The sequence below is a fragment of the Eucyclogobius newberryi genome, unplaced genomic scaffold (genome assembly GCF_026437365.1).
Source record: "Eucyclogobius newberryi isolate DKJ021-1_F unplaced genomic scaffold, fEucNew1.0.hap1 SCAF_3, whole genome shotgun sequence".
Lineage (NCBI taxonomy): Eukaryota > Metazoa > Chordata > Actinopteri > Gobiiformes > Gobiidae > Eucyclogobius > Eucyclogobius newberryi.
The window spans coordinates 20,498,153-20,523,245 of record NW_027315945.1 but is presented as its reverse complement, the minus strand read 5'-3'; the positions used below and the strand labels follow the sequence as shown (position 1 = coordinate 20,523,245).

Below are 25,093 nucleotides of genomic sequence, written 5' to 3'. Positions count from 1 at the left end.
AAGCTCTGTTGAAAAGACTTGACACCTTCCCAAAGATGACAAACAAAGATTATTCAAAACTGACTAAACTGAGTGATATGTTGATGGAGCTGCAGTCTGCTAAGGATGAAGGGGACTTGCCCGGCCTTTCTTTCCTCGACACGTCAAGAGGAGTTAATCCGATTGTACAAAAACTCCCTTTTCGTCTGCAGGAAAAGTGGACAGTAGTTGGCGCTGCCTACAAGCGAAAAAATCAAGTGTCTTATCCTCCGTTTTCCTGTTTTGTGGACTTTGTCAGACAAGAAGCCAGTATTATCAGTGATCCAAGTTTTAACTTCATCTCTCACGCTGACACAGTCCCCAGATTGGAGAAAACAATCTGGACAAACAGACGGCGGGAAGTTGCTGTGCACAAAACAGAGGTGTCTCTAGGGGGAGCCACAAACACTGGCCAACCTCCAACAAAAGCTGATGACTGTGACAAAATATGCCCTATTCACAGAAAACCACACCCATTGCGCAAGTGTCGTGCATTCAGAGAAAAGTCTATTGAAGATCGCAGACAGTTTCTAAAGGAAAATTATGTGTGCTTTAAATGTTGTTCTTCATCATTTCACATAGCAAAAAGTTGTAAGGCCAAAGTTCAATGCAGTGAATGCAACAGTGAAAGACACACTACTGCAATGCATCCTGGACCTGCACCTAGCATTGGAAAGACTGAGCCCCCCCTGAGCAAGACACAACTGAATCTCAGCCACATGTCACCAACAACTGCACAGATGTGTGTGGTAGAGGCCAATCAGACGGCTCTTGCTCCAAAATATGTCTTGTTAAAGTGAATCCAACTGGCCAAAAGCACAAAGCGGTAAAAATGTATGTCATCCTAGATGAACAGAGCAACCGGTCATTGGTTCGTTCACAATTCTTTGATCTCTTCGGTGACCAAAGCTCAAGTGCTCCTTATACATTGAAAACATGTGCTGGAATTAAGGAATCAAAAGGAAGGAGAGCTAATGGATACGAGGTTCCTAACAACAGAGACGAGATTCCAACTCCAGACGCAGCTCTTAACCATCCACACTTAAAGTCACTGGCTCCTCAAATACCAGACATCGACCCTGAAGCTGAGATCATGCTCTTACTAGGGCGAGATGTAATCAGAGTGCATAAAGTCCGCAAACGAGTAAATGGTCCAAATAACGCACCATATGCACAGAAGTTAGACCTTGGATGGGTCATCGTTGGCAATGTGTGCCTTGGAGACGTTCACAAACCACTCGCAGTCAACACCTTTTACACAAACACTACAGTGCAAGGTCGACCCACTCTCTTTCAACCCTGTCCTAACGTGTTTCAAGTAAAAGAAAGATACAGTGATGCCCAGATTATAAGTGGATCTCCTCAGTCTCAGATTGAAAACACCTGTGAGCCAGACCATCTCGCATGCACAGTATTCAATCGTGCTAAAGATGATAATCAAGTGGCTCAATCGATTCAGGATACACAATTCATGAAAGTAATGGAACAAGAGTTAAAAAAGGACTCCAACAACAGTTGGGTTGCACCTCTGCCATTTAAATATCCACGCCTCCCCAATAACCGCCCTCAAGCGTTAAAGCGCCTGATGTCTCTCAAACGCAACTTTGAAAGAAACCCAGATATGAAAGACCATTTTCTCAAGTTCATGGATAAGATGTTTAAAAATGGTCATGCAGAGTTAGCCCCACCTCTGGCTGAGCAAGAAGAAGCATGGTATTTACCAACATTTGGTGTGTACCACCCAAAAAAACCTAAAAAGATCAGGGTGGTGTTTGATTCTAGCGCCCAATATGAAGGTGTTGCACTCAATGACGTTCTGTTGTCTGGACCGGACATGAACAACACCTTGCTCGGTGTGCTCATACGTTTTCGCAAAGAAGCAGTCGCCTTCACTGCAGATATAGAACAAATGTTCTACTGTTTCTTTGTCAGAGAAGAAGATAGGAACTTTCTACGGTTCTTGTGGTTTAAAGACAACAACCCCTCAGAACATGTTGTGGAATGTCGGATGCGTGTCCACGTATTTGGTAACAGCCCATCACCAGCTGTAGCTATTTATGGCTTACACCAGTCTGTTCTGAGCATTGAGATCCAGGCCGACTCCGATGTCAAAGACTTTGTGATGCATGATTTCTATGTCGATGACGGACTGAAGTCCATGCCAACAGTTGAGGCTGCAGTTGACCTCCTAAAAAGGACGCAAGGCACTCTATCCAAGTCAAACTTGAGGTTGCACAAGATTGCATCGAACAACAAACAAGTTCTGGATGTCTTTCCATCGAAAGACCACGCAAGTGATCTCAAAGATCTTGATCTAGAGGCAGACATAGTTCCAATGCAGCGTAGTCTTGGACTTAACTGGAACCTCCAAACAGACTCATTCTCCTTCAGCGTTTTGGACGAAGTAAAACCTTACACTCGACGAGGTGTCTTGTCCACCATCAACAGCCTTTACGACCCTCTTGGGTTTGTATCTCCAGTCTCCATCCAAGGCAAACACATCCTAAGAGAACTTACCATCAATAGCGGGGACTGGGACGCTCCTTTGCCTGAAGAGATGAAGGACGCCTGGGCATCGTGGAGAGCGTCTTTAACAGAGTTGTCGAATCTGTCAATCTCCAGACCTTACACTGAAATTTCACCATCCGCAGCAGCCAGACGAGAACTTTGTGTCTTCTGTGACGCTTCCACGAAAGCCATTGCTGCTGTTTCATACCTAAAAGTCACAGATATTGCTGGTAACAACCATGTGGGATTTGTAATGGGTAAAGCCAAGTTATCCCCTCGTCCAGAGCATACTGTGCCAGGACTGGAGCTGTGTGCAGCAGTTCTTGCTGTTGAGTTGGCAGACTTAGTTTCAGCTGAACTGAACCTTACATTTGACACAGTGAGCTTCTACTCAGACAGCAAAGTAGTCCTGGGTTACATTTGTAACGAATCTAGACGTTTTTACGTATATGTCAGCAACCGTGTTCAGCGTATTCGCAAGTCGTCCCATCCGAATCAATGGTTTTATGTGCCCACAGATCAGAATCCTGCAGACCATGGTACACGATCTGTCTCTGCAAGCCATCTGGAACACACAAACTGGCTCACGGGACCAAGGTTTTTGTTGTCTTCCGAAACTCAACACAGAAACGACTCCTACACTCTGGTTGAGCCCAATTCAGACCCTGACATCAGACCTCAAGTGTCTACATTAAGCACTACAACGTCTATCAATCTGTTTGGTTCCCAAAGATTTGCCAAGTTTTCGACTTGGAAGACTGTGATTCGTGCAATCAGTCGCCTTATTCACATCTGCAACTGCTTTAGTTCAACCGTGCCAAGGACAAGCATCTGTCGAGGCTGGCATTACTGTAAAGCAATGATCACTGTTGAAGAAAAAGCAGCAGCTTCAACAGTCATCATACAAACAGTGCAGAAAGAAGTCTATGCTCAGGAAATAGAATGCATTCACAAAAACAAGGAAATTCCTGCAAACAGTCCTCTCAAACGTTTGGATCCTTTCATTGACCCACAAGGCATGCTAAGAGTGGGAGGTCGTCTACACCATTCACACTTAGAGCAGAATGAAAAGCATCCACTTATTATTCCTGGAAAACATCACATAGCCGTTCTACTTATCAGAGAGTACCACGAACAGGTCCACCATCAAGGCCGTCTTATCACCGAAGGAGCAATACGCGCTGCTGGATTTTGGATAGTAGGTGGAAAGAAAAAGGTGAGCAGCATCATTCACCAATGCACAACCTGCAGGCATCTCAGAGCTCCTGTCGGTGTCCAGAAAATGGCCAATCTTCCTGCAGATCGTCTTTCTATGGACCCACCTTTTACCAATGTTGGACTTGATGTCTTTGGCCCCTGGAGCGTGTCCTCACGGCGAACTAGAGGAGGCTTTTCACAGAGCAAAAGATGGGCTGTAATCTTTACGTGCATGAGCGTACAAGCGGTTCATATTGAAGTTATTGAGTCTCTGGATACTTCATCCTTTATCAATGCACTACGTCGGTTTATCGCTGTTTGTGGCCCTGTCAAACACATTCGTTCAGACCGCGGCACTAATTTTGTTGGTGCAAGTAAGGAGTTGAAGATTCCCTCAAACATTGATGGCACAACGTTAAAGACTTTCCTGACAAACCAAGAATGCTGTTGGACCTTCAACCCTCCACAGGCCTCTCATTTTGGAGGATCATGGGAGCGTATGATTGGTATTGCAAGAAGGATTCTCGACTCAATGTTTCTTCAGCTGAAAGACAAACTCACGCATGAAGTTCTAGTAACCTTTATGGCAGAAGTTGGAGCTATAATTAATGCCAGACCGCTTGTTCCTGTCACAACGGACCCGATGGATTCGTTCATACTCACCCCAGCTGCTCTTCTCACACAAAAAGTGAACTGTGTACCTGCTCCCCAAGGTAACTTTGATGCTTCAGACTTATTCAAATGTCAATGGAGGCAAGTCCAGCATCTTTCCAATATTTTTTGGGATAGATGGCGCAAACAGTTTCTTCCAACACTACAGGCAAGAAGAAAGTGGCAGTCCACTCGTCCAAACATCAAAGTTGGATCTATTGTTCGCATGAAGGACTGTCAAGTAAAGAGAAATCAATGGCCTCTCTGACTAATCACTCAAACCTTCCTCAGTAACGATGATAAAGTGCGTCAAGTTGAGGTGAAGATTGCCAAACCAGGAGGGACTACACTCTTCCTCAGACCAATAACAGAGGTTGTTCTCCTGCTCCCGCCGGACTGTTAATGCTTATTGGTTTATGGTGGCATTTAATCATGCCAGGCGGGCATGATTAAATGCTGTTTTTGTTTTGTTTCAGTACACTAGAGGGTGCTGTTGTTGTGTAAGTTAATGTCTTGGGCGCTTACTGTGTTCTGTCCCTTTAAGAAAGCGAGCGGTAGTTAGGTCATGTGACACTATCAGGAAGTTTCGTCAGGAAGTGAGGCAATGAAGCACATTGTTGTTCATCTAAGTTATCCACCAACATCTGCATGCATCTTATGCCTTTGTTAGCATCGTGGGTACGTATGGATGTGTTAGTTAAAGATCTTAATGTGTATATGATTATTTTATTTCATGTGTTTGAAATGAATGTGTCTGATTGATATTTGTATATGTTCCAGTTTCACCATATCTTGCACCATTAAACCTGTGGACAAAGAGCTACTGTCTTCAGAGTCTTGATGTCAAGAAGGAGTTTAGCTGGCTGTCTAGTTATATATCGCACATATGGCGAGGGCAGTACAATGTTATTTTATGAGTTGTGTAATATATTTTTCACACTTTGTTCTACATGAACAGATTAAGAATGTCGCAATGATTTTGTTCTGATCACATTTTTGGGAAAGTTGCAGCCTCTGACCTGCAGGTGAAGCGTGCTTTCCCTGATGAGGCAACAGGCTCCAAGTGTCAGTATAAATACAGCAGACTTCACACTGTCCTCCATCACACTCTAGAACTGGGACCAGTCTCCAACAAGATCCACAAGTCCAGTCTGTGAGAGCTCCACCAGATCCAACATGAAGACTGTGAGAGTGGCTGCTGCTGTGGCTGTGCTGTTTGCATTTGTCTGGATCCAGGAGAGCTCTGCCAAACCACACTCTCAGGTAAGAGTCATGAGCTCTGTTTCACTCTCAAAAGGTTTGAGGACGACTCTCATTAATGACAGTGTGTGATCTTAGATGGTGGAGATGGAGGAGCATGAGGACGTGGACATTCCAGTGGAGCTGAAAGCAGAAGAAGTGTCAGAGGACGCCATGACGGTGAGTGACTGTAGTTTATATTCTCCTCTGTAACTGTGGATTTACAGTGTTTGTTCATGAGAGTTTTATTGTTGCTAATACATGTTTGTGTGTCCAGAGCCCGTATTACAGGAGCAGAGAGAAGAGAGGCATTAAGTGTAAATTCTGCTGTGGCTGCTGCACTCCTGGAGTCTGTGGAGTCTGCTGCAAGTTCTGAACATCTCCACCAACAATCAACTGAGAACATTATTTAATGATTTTGTTGTTTGTTTTACAAATAAATTTCTTCTCAATATCAAGAACCTGAATGTATTTGAATTAATTGTTTCATGTATTCCCACAAATCTCAAAGCTGACACTTTGCTTACATTATATCATCTAATACACAGTCCAAGAGAAATAATGATTAATAAATAAATAAAGATTGATTTTCTTTCTTTTATTTTTTTCTTCTTATTAGAGTTCTTATCAACATGTGAAACTGCTATTAATTTAACTCATCTCTCACAAAAGTGTTAGTTCATTGTAGATAACAGATGTTTATATAAGTTTTATATTCATATCCACATGTGGCCACAGTGTATTTACTGCCCATGATTTTTACCCATAAAGACTTTACCAAACGTCTCTTCCTACTCTTCACGTCCTCCACTCAATAAAACATATATGGCTAAAATAATACAGTTTGTTTTAATTTTACTTCAATCTGTTTCAAACTTTTCATGACATAAATACAAAAAGGAAGATATATATATACATAATTGAATACATTTGTACTGTTAACCCTGTGATGAGCTGGCCCCTGTCCATGGTGTTCCCCGCCTAAGGCCCAAAGTCACTGGGATAGACTCACCCGCGACCCCTAACGGGAACGAGCGGTAGAAAATGAATGAGAAAAAATGAATCAATTATTTTTTTATAATATAAAGCAACAACGTTGTTATTAATGTAAAAAAGCTTTAGGATTATGTAATTATGCCTGTACTTATTTATCTCTATTTGATTGAATATATCAGCCACTCAAATGCAGATGTATTTTATTTTATTTATTTATCATTTTTGCACGAAGGCTTTGTTTGACAGGACAGCTGTAAAATGTAGAGAGAGGTGAGAGACATTCAGCAAACTGTCAGGACTGTGAGGAAAAAACACGGCACAAGGTGCCAAAAAATGTATCAGTGCCAGGCCTTAAACCCCTCAGTCACCAGTGAGAATTAACTAGAATTAAGATCAACATTATTATTTTATTTATGGTCATTTACTTTTAAATCTAGAGAGTCTACGTTCTACAATAACAATGAAATAAGAAAAGTGGTATACATCTGAAAAATGAAGAATCACAAAGGATATTTTTACACTTTTATTTAGAAATGAAAAAGTTCAAATAAACACATCCAGAGCCAAACGTTTGTCACATGTTTGAAGTCGTCAGTGACTGAAAGTGGGTTCAGAACTTGCAGCAGACTCCACAGACTCCAGGAGTGCAGCAGCCACAGCAGAATTTACACTTAATGCCTCTCTTCTCTCTGCTCCTGTAATACGGGCTCTGGACACACAAACATGTATTAGCAACAATAAAACTCTCATGAACAAACACTGTAAATCCACAGTTACAGAGGAGAATATAAACTACAGAGTCACTCACCGTCATGGCGTCCTCTGACACTTCTTCTGCTTTCAGCTCCACTGGAATGTCCACGTCCTCATGCTCCTCCATCTCCACCATCTAAGATCACACACTGTCATTAATGAGAGTCGTCCTCAAACCTTTTGAGAGTGAAACAGAGCTCATGACTCTTACCTGAGAGTGTGGTTTGGCAGAGCTCTCCTGGATCCAGACAAATGCAAACAGCACAGCCACAGCAGCAGCCACTCTCACAGTCTTCATGTTGGATCTGGTGGAGCTCTCACAGACTGGACTTGTGGATCTTGTTGGAGACTGGTCCCAGTTCTAGAGTGTGATGGAGGACAGTGTGAAGTCTGCTGTATTTATACTGACACTTGGAGCCTGTTGCCTCATCAGGGAAAGCACGCTTCACCTGCTGGTCAGAGGCTGCAACTTTCCCAAAAATGTGATCAATGATCAAAGTGTCCTGAGCAAAAGGAACAACATTCTAGTAAACAGAACACACACAGTGAACAAAACCATTTCACTCAACTTCCATTCATCATCTATGACTGTCTGCTTTTCTTTCATTGTTTCATGAAGGACCCAACTGTAATAACACATTTGAATGAGCGGTCGGATCGGCTGCTCTATAAGTTAGGGGTTCAATCCCAGCTCCCACAGGAGAATGTTGCCGTTGTTTCTTGGGCAAGACACTTGTCAACTCTGTCTGCTACACTGCTGTGTGGATTTGTGCTTGAATGGATGAGTGGCTCCTTTATGTAAAGCTTTTTGAATCTGTTTAAGGTAGAAATGTGCAATAATTTGGACCTTTTTTCTTTTTAACTGGTTGATTTTCAGGTTAATCTCATATAAATATATAATATAAATATTTTGATATAATTTGTCACACACAGTTGCTGTGCTTGTGAGAAGTGACTGACTTCGTTTGATGATGAAATTACTGTAAGGTCCAGTATTATGTGTTAATGCTATGAGGCTTTTTTAAACTTATTTGTAAAAGGGTTGATTTTAACTGCCAGAAAAACATGATATTTATCCAACTCTTACAAGTAAATGAACAGATCTGTCACATCTGTCACGTGAATATGCTGAGTATAGTCTACAAAGCTGACTGTTCAATAATGTACTTTTATATGAGTTGTGTAATATATTTTTCACACTTTGTTCTACATGAACAGATTAAGAATTTCGCAACGATTTTGTTCTGATCACCTTTTTGGGAAAGTTGCAGCCTCTGACCTGCAGGTGAAGCGTGCTTTCCCTGATGAGGCAACAAGCTCCAAGTGTCCAAGATTTTTGTGATTTAATATTTACTTTTTTTTTTTAATCTGTGAGATACCAGATATTATTGGTCGTGTTGCTACTAACCGTACATTATTTATAAAAGATTATGTATCTGTGAGTCCACAAATTGTTGACCAGCTCAACATCTTCTGCTGGAATCCATCTGAAATACATTTCCAGGGATTTTTGCATGTTATATACATTATATACACAGTTGGAATAATGTCATTGCCCAATGTTATTATTTGCATATACAACGGCCTGAAAGGGTTAGCTCACATATTGATGTATTCGCCACAGTTGTATTTGTTGACACAGCTTGTTCAGTGTCATTAGATATGTTATAACAAAGATATATGTTTTTTTTTGTTATGTTTCATTAAAAAAAGTAGAAAAATAAATAAATAAATAAATAATATGCGTTTCCTCTTGCCCATGGTATCTGAAAAAAAGAAGTATAAACGGAAGTCAAGTACATGTTAATAGTCTTATATGGGCCTAGGACAAACTTCCTGAACACAATGGTGGTGGTCTGCTCTAATGCGGCTCTGCGCCTCCTGCTGCTTGTGTTGGTGAGGTATGGCATTGTGCCATGGTGGCCCACTTTTTAACTGTTATGTTATTCAGCTGCATCACACCTCACATGCACTATAAGGGCCACAAGGGTCAAATAAACAGTTTGCTGTTATTGCCAGGCCTAAACCCTTCGGATATACCCCCTCTCTGATCAAATCTAGGATAGCAATGAAATGTATAAGTTCAATATGTGGCAGTGGAACAATAGCAGGCCTGTGCATTTTATTTCAGTCATTAAATCAGTTTTGATTTATTTCAGTTGATACAAGTAGCATGTAGAGCTTGTATATAGTTGCACAGAGTAATAACACAGTGTGTAACAGAGCTGAGCCTGTGCCAGGCCTCGCGCCCAGACGGATGCCCTCCACGCCCCCATCCCACAGAGCCACTGCCAAACCACACAAGGAGATAGTAAATGAGAGCACAGCTTCCTCCCCCGGCCGGCACACACGCACCATGTGGTTTGTTTTATCTGACTCACACGAGGAACAATGCCGGTGTGTAGCAGAAGCAGCAATTAGAGGCCTGTTCATCTGTATAAACGGCACTGCACCAGCTCAATAAACCTTCAACTTAGTCTCTAGGACTATGCACCCGAGTGCTGTACATGGGTGGTACTGTACAAAATACAAGACGTTATTCTGGTTTTCATTTGTTGTGGCTCTTAAACAGTAGCAGGGAACCACAAAAATGCAAATTATGAGCATTTTTGCATAAAAGGTCCAGATTAGCGCTTCATATTTGCCGCACTGACCGACCCTTCCTTATAAGGATCTCTGATCTCCATAACTAGAGAGTACAACTGAGTTACGTTTGTCACTATTATGCATTGTTCAGGCTTTGGTTGACATCAAATTTTAAAGAACGCCAGCAGTTAGGACCAACAGTTAACTTAGCACACTGAAAATCCAAGCGGTTTGTGCAAGCTAAAATCAGCAACTGGGTCAAAAATTGTGATCAATTCCATCAGGTGGTTGGACTGGCTCCACCACATGACATCACCATCATACTCACTGATGCCACTGCCACTCGGTCAGTACGTGTTGAAATAACTGTCTTCTCGAACAGAATTTGAACTAGTTCTCTTTGAAATACTGTTTGTTTGTTCTTTTAACCAACAGATTAGTCACCACACTCGCCAGCTAATGAGTGTGAACCAAGGTTGTACCGCAGGTCATACTTGAGGGCAAAAACTGGGAGTCATTCACACAGACACATAGACACAAGACAACCAAGGCCTCCTACAGCTGATTAAAGACCTTTCCACCTCTCCACATGTGTTTGTGGAGGAGGATGCTGAGATGCACCCGCCTCTTATCTCTGCCTATGCCATGTCCAGATGGAGCCATCTTCTGAATCTATATCAAGGGAATAAGTGATATGAAATGTCTTCAACAGACCCTCCAAGTGGTGTCAGAGGTGGCTGTGGAAGTATGGCAAAGCATAATCCAGATCTGAATGAGTTGGAGAGAAAGACAACATTCCTTACCCCCTGTAGTACTCAGGCCCAGTAAAAATCGGCTTACCCACAATACACCTCTCAGCTTAAGTGAGCAGCCCCCCTGGAGCCTTTAGTGGCAGAGAGAAACATCCTTGTTGTAGAAGCCACACGTGTCAGCTCCAGTTCAGATACAACCCTACTGGGCCCTAACTGGGTACATTATATCCACTTCTACTGCTCTTAATATACTTTAATAAGACCTGTTTTCTATTAATTCTCCCTTGAAACCGGTAGTAACACGGCTACTAGGCACATATAAAACTGAATGAATGGAGCGGGGCTGCCAGCAGTCTGAAGGGGAGAGCAGAAATCCTTGTGGATTTGTCCTCACCAGCTGGCTCATGAGTCCAATATAATGGCTCTGCCCATGGCTCTCGTAGCAGGAAAGGAAATATTTGGGCAGCTTGTACGCATTAATATGTTTAAGGAGCACAGTTTGATTCAGTCGAGGTCATAAAGCACATGTATGTCACATCCTGAAAAGAACGACATAGCTGCTGCGCTCGGGAGCTCAGGAGAATGAGGACAATGGCTTTGTGTGGACTCCACAAGGTGTGCTGAATATTACTCCTATCTGCTTATGGCACCCATAGGGCGAGCTGCAGGTTGGTCTGCTCCGTGTAATGTGTGGTGATAAAACCCACCGCACCTGCTGCTATTAACCCCCAGCACTGACTAATAAATATTGTCCATGTCGTTCAGGAAGGAAAAGCTCATTCAAGCAGCGCACACTAGGGCATGCTGTAGGTCCACACAGAAGGAATGAGTTGATGGAGGATTAAAATCAAAGCAAATGACTACCAAAGAACATTTATTTTTTACTAAAGGATATATTTATTTTGGTTGTTTTCCTTATAGTAACTTCACTTGAAGTATTTCAGAAAATGGAAATATTTCATTGATGTTATAATCTAAATTACTCAACAATGCAACAATTTTGCTGATTTGTTCAGTGTGAGGCCCTATATTGGTCCTATATTGGTTCTTGTTACTATTTTGGACTACACCAACCCAATGGTTAAACCAGATTATTGTTTCCATATTTCCTTCAAATGAAATGGCAAGTGATGCCTCATTATATGGTTATAATACACTGCAGATTGTGACTGTTTTATGATCTTGGGCATTGTTATTTATACCCCCAAAGTCAAAGCTTCCATTTGCCCTGGAGCAAATGTGTCACAGCACCCCAGCCCTAACTATAAAGGTCTCACTGACACTCTCCATAACAAGCTGCTTTAAAACTCCCATCACCGATCTATACAGTACGGCTCAGAGCCCAGTGGGTCATTTCCTGTTTGTGGTTTCACTTGTTGCGCCTTTGAAGCAAGTTTTAATAATAGGACTCACCCGGGCCTAATGAAAATGCTGGCTGTTAGATTAAAAGGGAGATCTCGTCTGAGCCACCTAACCGCACGCAGCACAAACAGTCGCGTGCACATACGCAGTTTACAGAAGTGGTTTAGCCGTTCTCTGTGATGTGTGAGTGACTGCTAACCCTCTTGACAACACAGACACTTCTCCAGAAAAACGAGTGGTCAGGAGGCAAAGGTATGTTGGGTAAAATAGCAGTGGTTCTGTCTCTTTCCTTTTATTTTTCCGTTGCAGACAGCACAATGTGTGTCTTTAAAGGTGGTCCCGGGCTTAATGAATCCACTTCAGTGCCATTGCTCTTTAGGTCTAATCCCTGTCGAGTCTGGAGCATTGATAGTCTGGCCCACTGTAGATGACATCTGTGATTCGTTCATTAACTCGTAACCAGCAGCAGATGCCTTTTAAAACATAAGACCGTGTGCATCTATGCCTGGTTTTATTGGCCATTCGAGTCTTTATTCATTCTCAGCAAACCTAGTTGGAAACCAGTACCAATAGAGCATTTGTTGGTTCGATAGAAAATGCTACTTTGGAAAAATACTAAATCAATATTATGTCTTCTGTTAGAAATAGAAATACATTGATTCATTATATTAATGAAAACAAATAATATCCCAATATACACGATTATAGTGCTTTTTACACATATTTTGGGCTTCATTCTGTGGCTGGGCGATATGACAATAAAAATGGAAACCCGGTCTCATTCCTGTGACAATAATTATTATTTTGATAAAACGTCCATATCGTGATTCACTGCAAAGACTTTTTTTCATCCCACATGATAGAGACGTCTGCCTCAAAAATGCCCTGCGTGTGCGACAGGTGGATCTAATCTAGTCAGAAGAAGCAGATGACTTTCCACTTCAAGGTGACATAAAGATGAGAAGTTTGCATGAAACGTGATCAAATTGAAATGAGTGATCTGGTTCCAAGAAAATTGTGATATTCATTATTTGGCGTATTGCCTACTACTTAATTCATTCATCTGGAGTTGTTAGGCAACTTCGTAGCCACAGCAGGCCTGAGACAATCCCTCACCAATGCCAAACACACACAGACAAGATGGGTCAAGCGTCACAATGACACAATGCAGCTAGGCCTCGGCTTGCTTCGGTGGCATTCACGAGGCTGACTACATCATCTAGAATTAAACCCCCTTTTTGAGCTGCCGTCACACACGCTGTTAAGACCCAATAGACCGTGTCCAATCCTTGGGTTTGAGGAGCACTGTGCCATATGGATTTAACAAATGTTGGGAAAACCACTATTAAACACTGACTGACTGAACTGAAAGACTTCATATACCACCTCAATTTTTATACATGACTTATTTTCTCATTTGCTTATTGAGGCTTATTCACTGTAAGGACTGCTTTCACCTCTGTATTAAAAACTCGACTGACATAGACTGTGTGTGATGTGTGTATATGTGAGTGTATTAAACAATAAGAATAAAAGGCTCTCTTGTACAGTCACAATGTTTTTTAATAAAACACATGTACACATATGCAGTCCTATGACCATACATTTACTCAATCCTAATTTTTAAATCTAGTCATGAATAAGTTTGTTTTATTATTTTTAACTCTTCAACACATTGAAATCAGTAGATGAGGTCAAATAAATCACTCACTGTGACGTCAGACTTGTTAAAGATATGCACTGGTATAAGGAAGTCAACAAATATTTCAGCATATAAGAGTAACAGCATGAGGCAAAACTTTCACTGAACAAAAAGTACAAAATAGAATAGAATTAATAAATAAATCAAATATATACCATATAAATGGAATAGTTATGTGGCGGCTATATTTCTAAACAATTTTAAACTGTAGCTTGGTATTACAACCTTTTTTGTTATCTCTAAAACATTTAGAACGGTGAACTGGTCAATACTGAAAATACAGTAATAAGCTTTCATTATTAGATAAACTATGTACAAGTCATGTTTATGCCATGCTAGTCTGACAACTAAATCATTATTTTTTATCCACACTATACAGTTAGAGCATAAAGCGGTCTGAACGTAAACAGTTTGTGCTGAGAAGAATAAAATACTTTGCATCTATGCATGGCAATTTTCACTTTTAATATTACTCTCTCAAAATGTACATAACATAAAAGGCCTCACATGGGAATGGTCTCTGTCTCCACACCTTCGTCTACAGGAAAGGTGAGCTTTGACATAAATAAAAAGTCTCTTTAAGTTCGAGATGCCTTTTTCAGTCCTTTAGCATCATTCTTGTTTAGCCAAATCCCTGGTTACCCTTTCATCCGCCATCTTGTTTTTCATTCTCCCCGACTTCATCTCAGACAACCTTCTTTCCCACAACCTGCACAGTCTCAGCTTTTCATCACTTTTGGACGGTTAATGACAATGTAAAAGACCCACGGCAAGGTGATGGAACAGGGGTAAGGGCTTGGGTGAAGGTCACCTGGTTGGCCACTGCGACTCGACAAAGCAGCATGAAGCACGTTTTAGTGATATCCTACATTAGAGATAAATACTGGAGTGACCTAGTGTCCTATGGGCAGTGGGGTGACCCAGGGCAGGAGGCGCAGCTTGTGGTCAGTCAAGATATGGGTGCAGCAGTGGCTAGCAGCGTTGCGTTGGTTCTTCTTTATAGTATTTGGGTAGTCCATATTTGTTCCCTGCTCACTGACTGGAGCGAACTGCAGCCAAGTGGTCAGTGTGCTGGTTGTGAGCCCGAAACCGCAGTCTCTGCTTCTTCTTCTTCTTCTTTTCCTCTTTGGACGGGTGCTTCCCTGAGCCCCCTGTAGACAGACACACAGGAAGGTTAGAAATTCATAAAGAACATAATGGCGAAATGCTCTGAACGGAATACACGTCTTACTGGGAGCTTTTAGTATCAAAAACAAAATATAGATGCCTATAAATGTTTTTTTATAGCACCATGTCACAATAAATGAATATGAAAAACGTCAACCTTACCCTAATCTGTAAAACCACAAATTTAAATCTAATAGTGTTTTTTTGTAATGTTCAACTGCACAAAGCATGAGTTATAGCAATGACAGCAAAGGGGTTTCTCATGTCTAAATGTGTGTTTTTAATGTCATCTTGTGAGACTTCCCAAGTGACATAGTGATCATTTCAGAAGGACATTGTTGCCATTAAAGTTCTGCAGCCAAACTCTGAGCTAAAGCTTCACTTTAAACACTTTAAACAAATATCTCCTCACACCAACACTCTTCACTGTCTGTGCAGCGGAAAACGCAGATAACTTTGGGAAGTTGCATAACTTTTTTTTCCAACTTGGAAACGTCCCCCAGCCCAGGGTTAATACACCCCAGGTTTGACTGAGACAGGGCAAAGCATGCTGGGAGCTGCTTCCTGCTCTCATGGAAGCTTGTGTGGTGGAGGCTGATCTGCAGCCATACTTCTCTATGACAGAGAGAACTCAGGCTACTGAACCACAAGGCAACAATCTGGCTGCCAAGGCCACAAATAAGATAACGAGGTGTGTGTGTATGAGGTGGAGCGAGTGTGAGGGAATTTAAGGGAAAGAAAGTCTAATGGGGGAAAGTGGAGAAGGTCTTGAATGATGAGATGCTATCTGGATCCTGCTGCAGAGCTCAAAGAACAGGCCGTGCTATGGTTCGTTGAGGGGGAACTGCAGCCTCATTCACCGCTATTACTGCACTTGTTCAGGCGGCTACTCTCACGAAAACTTGCTAACAACGTTGTCACAAATTGCTTTCACATAGGCTGCCATAGAAGTGAGAGCCACAGAACGCCCCACAACTGAGAGAGTCACGTTTAAAAATCAAAGTCAAAGGATGCTGCAATCTATCAATCTATCTATCTATATATAAAAAAAATTGATAGGTGAAGAATTTTTTGAACTGAGGTAAAATTTTAGAGCATTTGAACTATATTGTGTGTCCAGTGCTTTTTTAAGGATGTAATTATCAAAACAGTGTTGCTAGGTCCCCACAAACATGCATTTGAGAGGAATCAACTCTACATGAATTACACTGATGGCTGTAAAAACATGGTGTGGTGGGTGAAGTCCTACTGGGACAGTTCTTGGACATAAGGTTGTGTTTATTAGGGTTAAGTCAAACGGGAATGTTCCTGGCTACTTCAGCACTGGGCAGGAGATCAGTAATGCACTTTTTTCTTTCTTTGTCAGAAACCTGCCAACACATGTGAACAGCAGGGAAGATAGTTTTTCAGGAGCGCCAGTGCAAAGGGCAGATAGAGTTTACAGCACTGATTTCAGGTCACAAGATATAAACAATCTTTTGCCTTTGCAGGCAACAAAGGGAAATTACATTAAGTCACAGTGAAAATAAGAAACTACGTGACGCTTTCTTCATAAACTATTATAAGCCATTAATAAGCACTAGTTATTTACTTATTTATAAGCGCCAATAAAGCATTTACAAGCATTTATTCCTTGGTTATTGAAAAAAATAAAAAAATTATAAGCAGCTTATCAATGCTCTTACAAACATTTTTGTATGTATGTTTTTTGTTAATGGTTAATAACATTTACAATGTTCTATAAGCCATCTACAAATGGTGTATACGTGCATAAAAAATAACTAGTGCTTATCAGTGCATTATAAATAGTTTACTTAGGAACCATATGCCAAAGTATTACCAGAAAATGGTTCATTGGGCTAAATATATTTTCAATATGTTATTTAAGAAATCGTTGGAACTAATTGTGAGGTTAAATATTTATTTCTCACTGCATTAGAAGTTGGTAATATATATATATATATATATATATATATATATATATATATATATATATATATATATATATATATATACGCAGAACATAATGTCACAACAATGTCTATGTGTTGGCCCTGTGACGAGTTGGCCATTGTCCAGGGTGTACCCCGCCTAAGGCCCAAAGTCACTGGGATAGTCTCCAGTCACACACGACCCCTAACAGGAACAAGCGGTAGAAAATGAATGAATGAATGAATTAATGAATAATGTCACAACATTAGTTATGTTGTTTTTACATAGTTGTACTTCTATCAAAATAAATAGTGGTTATGAGTGTTTGAGTGGTTTATCCAGACAGAATCTAATAATATTTCATATGGATAAGTTCTTGTTGCTGACAGCTAGAGGGCAACCATTCTACATGCAAGCCCATGTCCTTGTATGTGATCTGTGGAGATGCTCTGTCATATCTGCAGAAGAGGTTTCATTTTGGCGTCCCTTGGGGCACCACACGCTCAGCTTTCATCATCTCATACTGTATTTACGACCAATGTAATCACTTAGGCTGATTACCAGGCTTCACAGAAGAAACTCTTTCATTTGCCTGGAAAGAAATGATTAAGTCATCTCCCTAGCTTTCAAAACCAAGAACAAATTCATAAATCCTAAAGAATGTACAGTATGGTCTTCGAAAGGCAAAGTTGGTTTTTATCTTTTCTATTTTATTTTATGCATTGTCGTCCGTTGCTGTGCGCCACATCTGGCACGGTCAAAAGCCAAAAGTCAAAGAACAATCACGTTTTATCTGGAAAATCATGAGCTTTCCGTTCTGGCAAGAGTAAACCATAATTTAATGTTTCGTTTTTTTTGTTCTTTCTTTGATATTATCGGCCCTGCCAGCTTGACTTTTGTGTGTGAGTTAAACATTTTAAGCTAACCCAACAAACAAACAAACAAAAAACCCAGAGTTGAAATCAATGTGGAGTTTTGTGGTCTGGGGTCTCATCTACAAAAACGTGCATATGTACAAAAATGTTACATGTGACTTTCCACATTAAGTTTGTGATCTACAGTATAAAAAGGTATGTGAGCAGTCCGGTCCAAAAATCACTGAACTTTGTCAAGGTTTTCAGAGATGAGGCAGAAGACTGGAAGAAGACTCAGAGCGCTCAGAGATGAGAAGGGAGCAAGAGTGAAGACCATTTTGGAAGTTTGTGTTTTGTTCATACGTACACTTTCAGTAAGAATTCCACATAACGTTTTATAAATGAGACCACAGGTATTTACCACTGGCAAACGTGACCTTTGTGGATTCTTATTCTTTAGTGAATATGCAGTAGATTGAAGTCTTCTCGAAAGGCCAATAGACCTGGACACAACGTCAGCTCAAATTTGACAGTTTTACTAGTCATTTTTATTGACATATTTTTGCTTAAACAAAGTCAAAACCCAAAAGGTAGATTATTATCATAAACATGCTCAAAATAACCACTTACTCATTGCATTAGACCTCAAATTTAAGGAAAAATATGTCGAACTTTTATGATATCCATGAATTTGTTTGATTTCGGACCATGTTTAGCACCAATTGAGACCTGTTATAGTCCAGGTTCAGAATTGTATTCATAAAGCCTCTAATTATCTTAGATTGTCATAAAAATACTAAATTATTTGGAATCTATTTGTCGTGACCAAATCACTCAAAAGATATAGTTGAATATTGTTGATTCTAACCTTTGCAGCAACCAAACTATCCAGAAAATCCTCAACATGCAGTGGAGAACAATTCTCAGTAACTCCACAAAGCCAGCGAGCTTACTTCAGTTTCCTCTTGCCTCTCAGCGACGCTGCGAGACGCATCTGAGGCTTGCAGCAATAACGCAGCACAGTGAAGGTCCAAGCAAGAGTTAAGCAGTATTATACATATCATATTATTAAGCCAAACTGATACCTCCCTGTGGGACATGAATATAACTGATCCAACTGATGCACTGGAAGATAATCAGTCAGTTGTGTATCCCAGTGGAAAGGAGGCCAAAGCCAAAGCCCTCTTCATCTGTGTCAGAGCTAATATCTTTGTTTTGGAAAAGTGGACCCAACTCAAGAATATGTACGAGCTTTAGGCAATTGTCTCAGATTGATTTAAAAGCAGGCTTAGCATTTTATCACCCCAAACAATAGTGCAAAATCATTAACAAGACAATGAACAAAATGCCATACTAAATCTAAACTTGGAGAGTTAACCGTCTTCATCTAGGTGTAAATGTTCCCATCACAAGCTAATACAAGGGATAAACATTTATTTGTTTCTTCATAGTTATATTTCACATGTTATATCACATGTTATATCATGTGCAATACAGCATTATCACATTATCATTGGGATATTATTGTACAGCGAGCCAGGCATTGTGTATTGAATTGTGAGAGACCCTGTGATTCCCAGCTCTTATAATTAATAAATATTCACTGATTGGATTTGTTGATTTAATTGTAACAGCATTGTGGCCTTGGCATTGGGGTGAAACATTATTTCAATAATCAGTTTACTTTCAATATGAATAGTGTGTTTAGTAATACAAAATATTGCTGAAGATAAGATAAATAATAAATAAATATAAATATAAGTAATTGAATAGAGAAAGAACCCAAATTTTCAATATTTCCGGTGACTCCTTTTGTCTAAAAGCATGAGAATGTCCATTGCACCCAATACCAAACCATTATGAGTCTATTTGCCCTTCACCTAGAGGGAGGCAGATATTTAATATAATAGTAATGTGGCAAAAGAAGCAAATAATTGTAAAAATATACATTTAAGAACAAATTTTAATCATATTTCTGTAGGATATACATGATATTGTTTGAACACCGTTATCGAGATACTCCAAAAAATATAGATATTGATATTTGTCGATATCGCTTACCTTGACCGATACAGGCCTCACTAAATGTGTAATGAATAAAAGATAACATTACATAATCAGAGCACACACATTTAAACACACTTGACTCAATACTTCAGCACAGCACAGTAAAGGCAGTGTCCAGAGTACAGTTACGATATAATGACGAAGGCCTCGACCTGCTAATAAAGAAGAGCAGTGCAGCTACTGTCGGCTGTGGCCAAGTGATTTCATCCACTAACGGCTCCAGCGGCAGCGCATGGATTGGACGCCTAATCTTATCTCTACAGCTTGTGGTTTGTGAAAAATCAATGGCTGACCTCAAGAAGACATTAAGACATACGGTAAAAGGGATTCTATACTCTCCTGTTACCTCCCGAAGCCTATACTTGATGTGGGCCGGCAATTAATTATCTGTTTTTGTTTATCTGTTTTTGTTTAGGGCCAAATGAGGTTAAGGTGATGAAATAATTGAATAATTTTGGAGACGATCTGGAAAGACTTTTCTGGGCTCAAGCTGGAGTTTTTGGCGGCACATCACCTTCATAAACAGGCCAAAACGAAGGCCATTATTTGTGAGGGAAGGAGAGAAGTACTGGCGCCAGGGAGATTTGATTTCAGTGAAAGAAATTGGATTAGCAGCCATTAAGGGGCTCCTCACACATACATTTATAACACTGTGAAGGGCCGGCTCGTGCACTATGAACAGCGAACACACTGGCGGAATAGGTTACATTTGGCCACTGTTTTCACTTGGTTAGAATTGGGACAGTTGTATCATGAGACCCATCTTACGTTAAGGCATTGGACAAAGTTTTAAATGGTAGTGGCAAGTGGCAATTTATAAACTGAAAATTGCACAGAAGAGCAAGCGAGGAATAGAAATATATTCTATAAACCAAACAAAAAAACCAAAAAAGTATATGACATTTTGCAATTTTTGGGATCACCATTGCGCGATCTGTCAAGATAAAGTCTGAATGTTTTTTAATTGGGTCTCTGTGGGCTGTCGAACAGAGATGCATGTGTTGGGAGAGCTGATGACCCAAAATGGCTCAAGTACACAAAAGTGACATTGAAAATATTGTTTTATAACATGCTTCTGGCAGCAGGAAAAATGGCACACACAAAAAATGTAATCAAGGACTGGATAGAAAAAATCTTTGACACACTGGACTGTATACACACTATATGTGGATGTATTATTGTTTACCTCTCTGTGTATTGTTCTTTGTTTTTGTGCATGTTATATATACTTTTTATATATACGACTTCTGTGTAAACTCATGGGAATCTGAAGATTATTGGAGTAATAATTAGTAATAATAGTTACACGTGCAGAATGGAAGTACTAAAACCTGTATACATGACTTATTTGACAGGAGAGGGATCCGATTCTTAATATGAAAAGCAGATAGACAGAGGCGTGTGTTGTTGATGGTTGACCTACAGTGAAGTACAGTTCAACCTCTCCCCCCTCATTTAATCAAAAATATAAGATTTTCTCCTTCCACTTGGAAAAAAAAGTTTGAAAGAACCAGACGTCAGATATCGGAAAAACGACATCAGGCTTTTGACAGCGAGGACAATCATTTACAAGAAGCTCATCTTGCCAACCAGCTGACAAAAGGCCCTCTGCACAGCGTCACTTAGTCCTAACAAGGTTATCCTGGATTAGACCCTTCATTCACTCCTTCATTCTGTCCCTCTCCTTCCCTACGCTCTGCTTACTATCACAGCATGGCTAGGCGTGGATGATTTAAAACATACACATTCCAATTGAAAAAGCTAACGTAGGGATTAAGTCGGTCATTATTTTCTCATCGGTGACATCGTTGAAGCTGCCCTCAGATTACAAAAGCAGGTTGGATCACCGTGGTCCTTTTTGAAGCTCCAGTTCACTGACAGAAAGCAAAAGCGAAAACCTACCCGGAGATTAGCGTCTCTAAGCGGAGAGGTCCCAGCAAAACATGCATGACCGAGACAGTGATTAATACGACCGGTGGTCCACTCGGACAGAATGTTTTTTCGCTTATGGAGAAGGTCAGCGGCAAGGAACAGACACATATTTAAGACTACATGACAGGTCAGACATGCACAGTGATCATCTACACACCATATTCACAGCATTCAAGGTGATTTATGGATTTGTTAAATTACTTAATTTCATAAAAGGCTATGAGTAGCAGCAGATGTGATGGGTTAGTTCCTTTTTGAGAGTGTCTTGGTTCAAGTCTAGGTCATTAGTTTTAAGCTGCAGGACTTGGACGTGTCTATTCTCATAAAATACCACTTGATCCAACTTGAACTTTTGAACTCATCACTCAAACTTTCACTTGGGCTTGTGGCAAAACTAAAGATCCCACTAGAGAGCTTGCAGATGCATCTTAGTGCTGCTTACTGTGGTCACTAGGTCAAGGCGTACTTTCAATAAATTTACTTGGACTGGATAGAAAATTATTTAAAAGAATCCTGCCTGAAGAATGATTTCTCAGACTTCTTTCGAAAAGCCTAATAACTTGCAAAAAGCCCATCATAACTGAAGTAATAAGTTAAAATTACTACTTGGTCAACTACTTCATACAACATCTATTATCAAATCAGCATTCAAATTAAAAAGTCCAAACCATGTGTGTATGTTGCAAAGTCTGGTTCCTTTTGCCAAAATGATTCCTAATTCCAGATGGAAACTTTGCAATAACAGCATCAGTCACACCTTTATTTTGACACCGGTGCGTTAATGTATGAAAGCCAGGAGTCATGTCTTCTTACTGTACTTGAGAGTCAGCTCAGGAAGCTACTGCCGCCTGGTCCTGGGTCAAATTTATAATGGGAAAGTTGTGACAGGATTTCTTTGGATTACGAGCAGTACTTTGATGCCGTCATGTCAACATGATACTGTAATCTGGAAAATACACAGCCGCAGAGCTCCACATTAAGTGACTGTCTTTCAGCTCCTCCTGAACATGTCACAGATGACAGAAGAGGAATGTGAACCCGGCATCAGACATGACGTGGGGTTAAAGTCAAAGTCAGCGCGTATTACACGTTTGTACTGCAGCTTGTGTATTGCTTTTGGCCTATAGTTTGTTCACTAAAGCAGGCTGTATGGTCTAAAATATTATTGAGCATTTTTAAAAACTTTACTTGGTATATTTTACTCCTGAGATAAAGGGGGAATCAATGGAAAAAGTACACAATGTTTTAAGAGAGTGCATCAGCATGTGGTAGAACCGAAAGTGGTACTTATTGGAAGTAGAACAAACTAATATAGACTTAAGTATTTCTAATAATTGCAGTATAATAAAGAAATGCGGAGTAAAAGTAGCAGTAGCAGTAACATTGTATTAAGTAAATGGTAGTAAACTGTACTAGTGGTTACCTTGAATGTCCAGAATGATATCACTCTATTTTCTATACAGGTCTAAATCCGTCTGGTCAATAGTTTCAGATGGCCGTGATTGACAGGTGGATTAGCCAAAGGAAAAAAATATATAATAGGAAAAAATAAAGGAAAACATCACTCCATTTCACGTGTCTGTAACAAACCTGATTGCACAATTCTGTTTGAGTTTGGCTTGAGCCGCGATGGGGGCATGGTGACCCAAAAGTGTATTGTTTAAATATAAGTTTATGTAAAAAACGTTTTCCAAGTAATTACTTTCAAGTAATCATACTAAGACCATTTCTTCCACCTCTGATAGCCACAACAGTGCACATAGTTTCTGCTACACTGAGATGTTAATGGGCCGCACACAACCAGATGGCTTCTTACTAAGGCATTAAGCTTCAGTAGTGCACAAGGCAGGATTTATATGAATATAAATAAAAAATGTATATATTATCAGAGAAACAATTCCACATGCAATCATTTTGAACGGAGCCCAGAAAGTTATTTATATATATATATGGTTCGCAACATGGCATTCTGGTTTCTGGTCAGTGTGGTGGGGCGGTTCAGCCATTATTCGTAACTGTCTGGAGGAGGTACAAGACGATGTGAAGGAGAAATAAGGTCTGAGGAGTTAAACTGTATGACGTGAGCCTCATTCTGGGCATTGATATCCTGCCAGCTTTTACAGTTCCCCACTTCCACTCAGGGCTGCCAAAAACACTTCAAAAAAGACTGGAGCTTTTAGACGTATTATTTACTGCGCAGGGTTGCCCTCTAGAGGAATCAGATACAATATTTGTCATAGTTCAAGTGCAGCTTGACGTGCAGGGATGAAGCTTGAAATGCACTGATGGAAAAAATAACTCTGCATTTTTGTTTCATCCTAATGCCTTTTTGCTATCAATAATACTAAAAACAGTAACTATTGGTGTTTATGGACCAAAGTGCAAACACTCTTTGTCATTTGGCTTTTATCTCCTGACTGTTAATGCCTGTTAATCATCCACTTCCATGCAGGTTTTTTTTTTTCTTTTTTTTTTTTCAGATTTGGAACTGCCACAGATATATTATTATCTTTTGGCTCTTTATGGATTCCAAGCTATGCGTCTGCCTATTCAAATTAGTTTTCTTTGGGTAAAATTTCATGTCACTACACAAAATTAAGAGCCTGAAAAAAGTTAAACAAGAAAAAATGTCTGTTTTAAGTGTTCCTTATCCATATCCACCTTCTATTGTCGTGACTCTAAATCCCATAGTGTTGTGGGTATAACGTCAGCCGCCCAGGCAGAGCGCATAATTCAGTTTTTAGCGTTCACTCAAGAACCACATACTCGTCTCTGCCGTCCGCTATCTCCCCACTGACTCATCCACACATCTGGGCCTAAGTATATGGAAGCCCTCCTGCCCCGTGGCTACTTGGATGAACAAGCCATAATTAGCTTTAGATGGGTTTAATGAATGGCTTAATGTTGCGTTTTGTTTCTGATGAGAAAAAATATGACCTCAGCACTAACTAAAGCAAGGCACACGTCCTCATATTTACTGTTTGTGTTTGCATTTGTTCTGAGCTGAGGAAGGCTGCAGCACCATGAAAATGTGGTCAACATGTGAGGCAAAATATACAGTAGCGGATTCATCACAAGGAAGTAAGTACAGATGTGAGCTCTGTTTAGGAAATAGAAAGTACAAAAGCACTCCACTTTGATTTGCATCGCTTCCACTTCCTGATAGGATCTCTATAAAGGCTTTGATCCGCATTATAGTTCCCATATGCACAGCCATAAAACCAGGAAGTGTCTTAGAGAGTCATGATAGTCATCAATTTTGTGTATCACAGTTAGATGAGGCGTGGATTCAGCGTGGATTCATTAGTTCTGTTTAGTACATCCCCAAAACAGACAAAAACACTATAACCATGAACCAAAAACACAAATATTTCTGA

The 25,093-nt window shown here is 40.3% G+C and overlaps 4 protein-coding genes across 4 annotated transcripts in view; 2 read left to right on the top strand and 2 right to left on the bottom strand.

Annotated features, from left to right (window-relative positions):
* The first annotated feature begins 1,603 nt into the window (after nucleotides 1-1,603).
* LOC140374113 (uncharacterized) lies at nucleotides 1,604-4,780 on the top strand. The gene has a single exon (XM_072460911.1). The coding sequence runs from the start codon at nucleotides 1,604-1,606 to the stop codon at nucleotides 4,640-4,642; it is 3,039 nt and encodes a 1,012-aa protein (XP_072317012.1). The 3' UTR covers nucleotides 4,643-4,780.
* Nucleotides 4,781-5,460: 680 nt separating this feature from the next.
* Nucleotides 5,461-6,076, top strand: LOC140373838 (hepcidin-like). The gene is made up of 3 exons (XM_072460533.1): nucleotides 5,461-5,637; nucleotides 5,713-5,793; nucleotides 5,891-6,076. The coding sequence occupies exons 1-3, from the start codon at nucleotides 5,551-5,553 to the stop codon at nucleotides 5,987-5,989; spliced, it is 267 nt and encodes an 88-aa protein (XP_072316634.1). The 5' UTR covers nucleotides 5,461-5,550; the 3' UTR covers nucleotides 5,990-6,076.
* A 1,041-nt stretch (nucleotides 6,077-7,117) lies between these two features.
* Nucleotides 7,118-7,754, bottom strand: LOC140373807 (hepcidin-like). The gene is made up of 3 exons (XM_072460475.1): nucleotides 7,574-7,754; nucleotides 7,418-7,498; nucleotides 7,118-7,318 (listed from the first exon to the last, which is right to left on the bottom strand). Exons 1-3 carry the CDS (start codon nucleotides 7,658-7,660, stop codon nucleotides 7,220-7,222), a joined length of 267 nt encoding a protein of 88 aa, XP_072316576.1. The 5' UTR covers nucleotides 7,661-7,754; the 3' UTR covers nucleotides 7,118-7,219.
* A 5,850-nt stretch (nucleotides 7,755-13,604) lies between these two features.
* rspo2 (R-spondin 2) overlaps nucleotides 13,605-25,093 on the bottom strand; it is a 54,646-nt gene continuing 43,157 nt past the window's right edge. Inside the window, exon 5 of the mRNA XM_072461067.1 lies at nucleotides 13,605-14,915. Within this exon, the coding sequence (XP_072317168.1) occupies nucleotides 14,797-14,915 (119 nt within the window). The 3' untranslated portion in view covers nucleotides 13,605-14,796. The remainder of the gene's footprint in view (nucleotides 14,916-25,093) is intronic.

Coding starts and splice junctions, on each gene's coding strand:
- LOC140374113 (XM_072460911.1), top strand. CDS start 1,604: ATGTCTCTCAAACGCAACTTTGAAAGAAACCCAGATATGAAAGACCAT.
- LOC140373838 (XM_072460533.1), top strand. CDS start 5,551: ATGAAGACTGTGAGAGTGGCTGCTGCTGTGGCTGTGCTGTTTGCATTT. Junction 5,638..5,712: donor CTGCCAAACCACACTCTCAG/GTAAGAGTCATG, acceptor GTGTGATCTTAG/ATGGTGGAGATGGAGGAGCA. Junction 5,794..5,890: donor TGTCAGAGGACGCCATGACG/GTGAGTGACTGT, acceptor TTGTGTGTCCAG/AGCCCGTATTACAGGAGCAG.
- LOC140373807 (XM_072460475.1), bottom strand. CDS start 7,660: ATGAAGACTGTGAGAGTGGCTGCTGCTGTGGCTGTGCTGTTTGCATTT. Junction 7,499..7,573: donor CTGCCAAACCACACTCTCAG/GTAAGAGTCATG, acceptor GTGTGATCTTAG/ATGGTGGAGATGGAGGAGCA. Junction 7,319..7,417: donor TGTCAGAGGACGCCATGACG/GTGAGTGACTCT, acceptor TTGTGTGTCCAG/AGCCCGTATTACAGGAGCAG.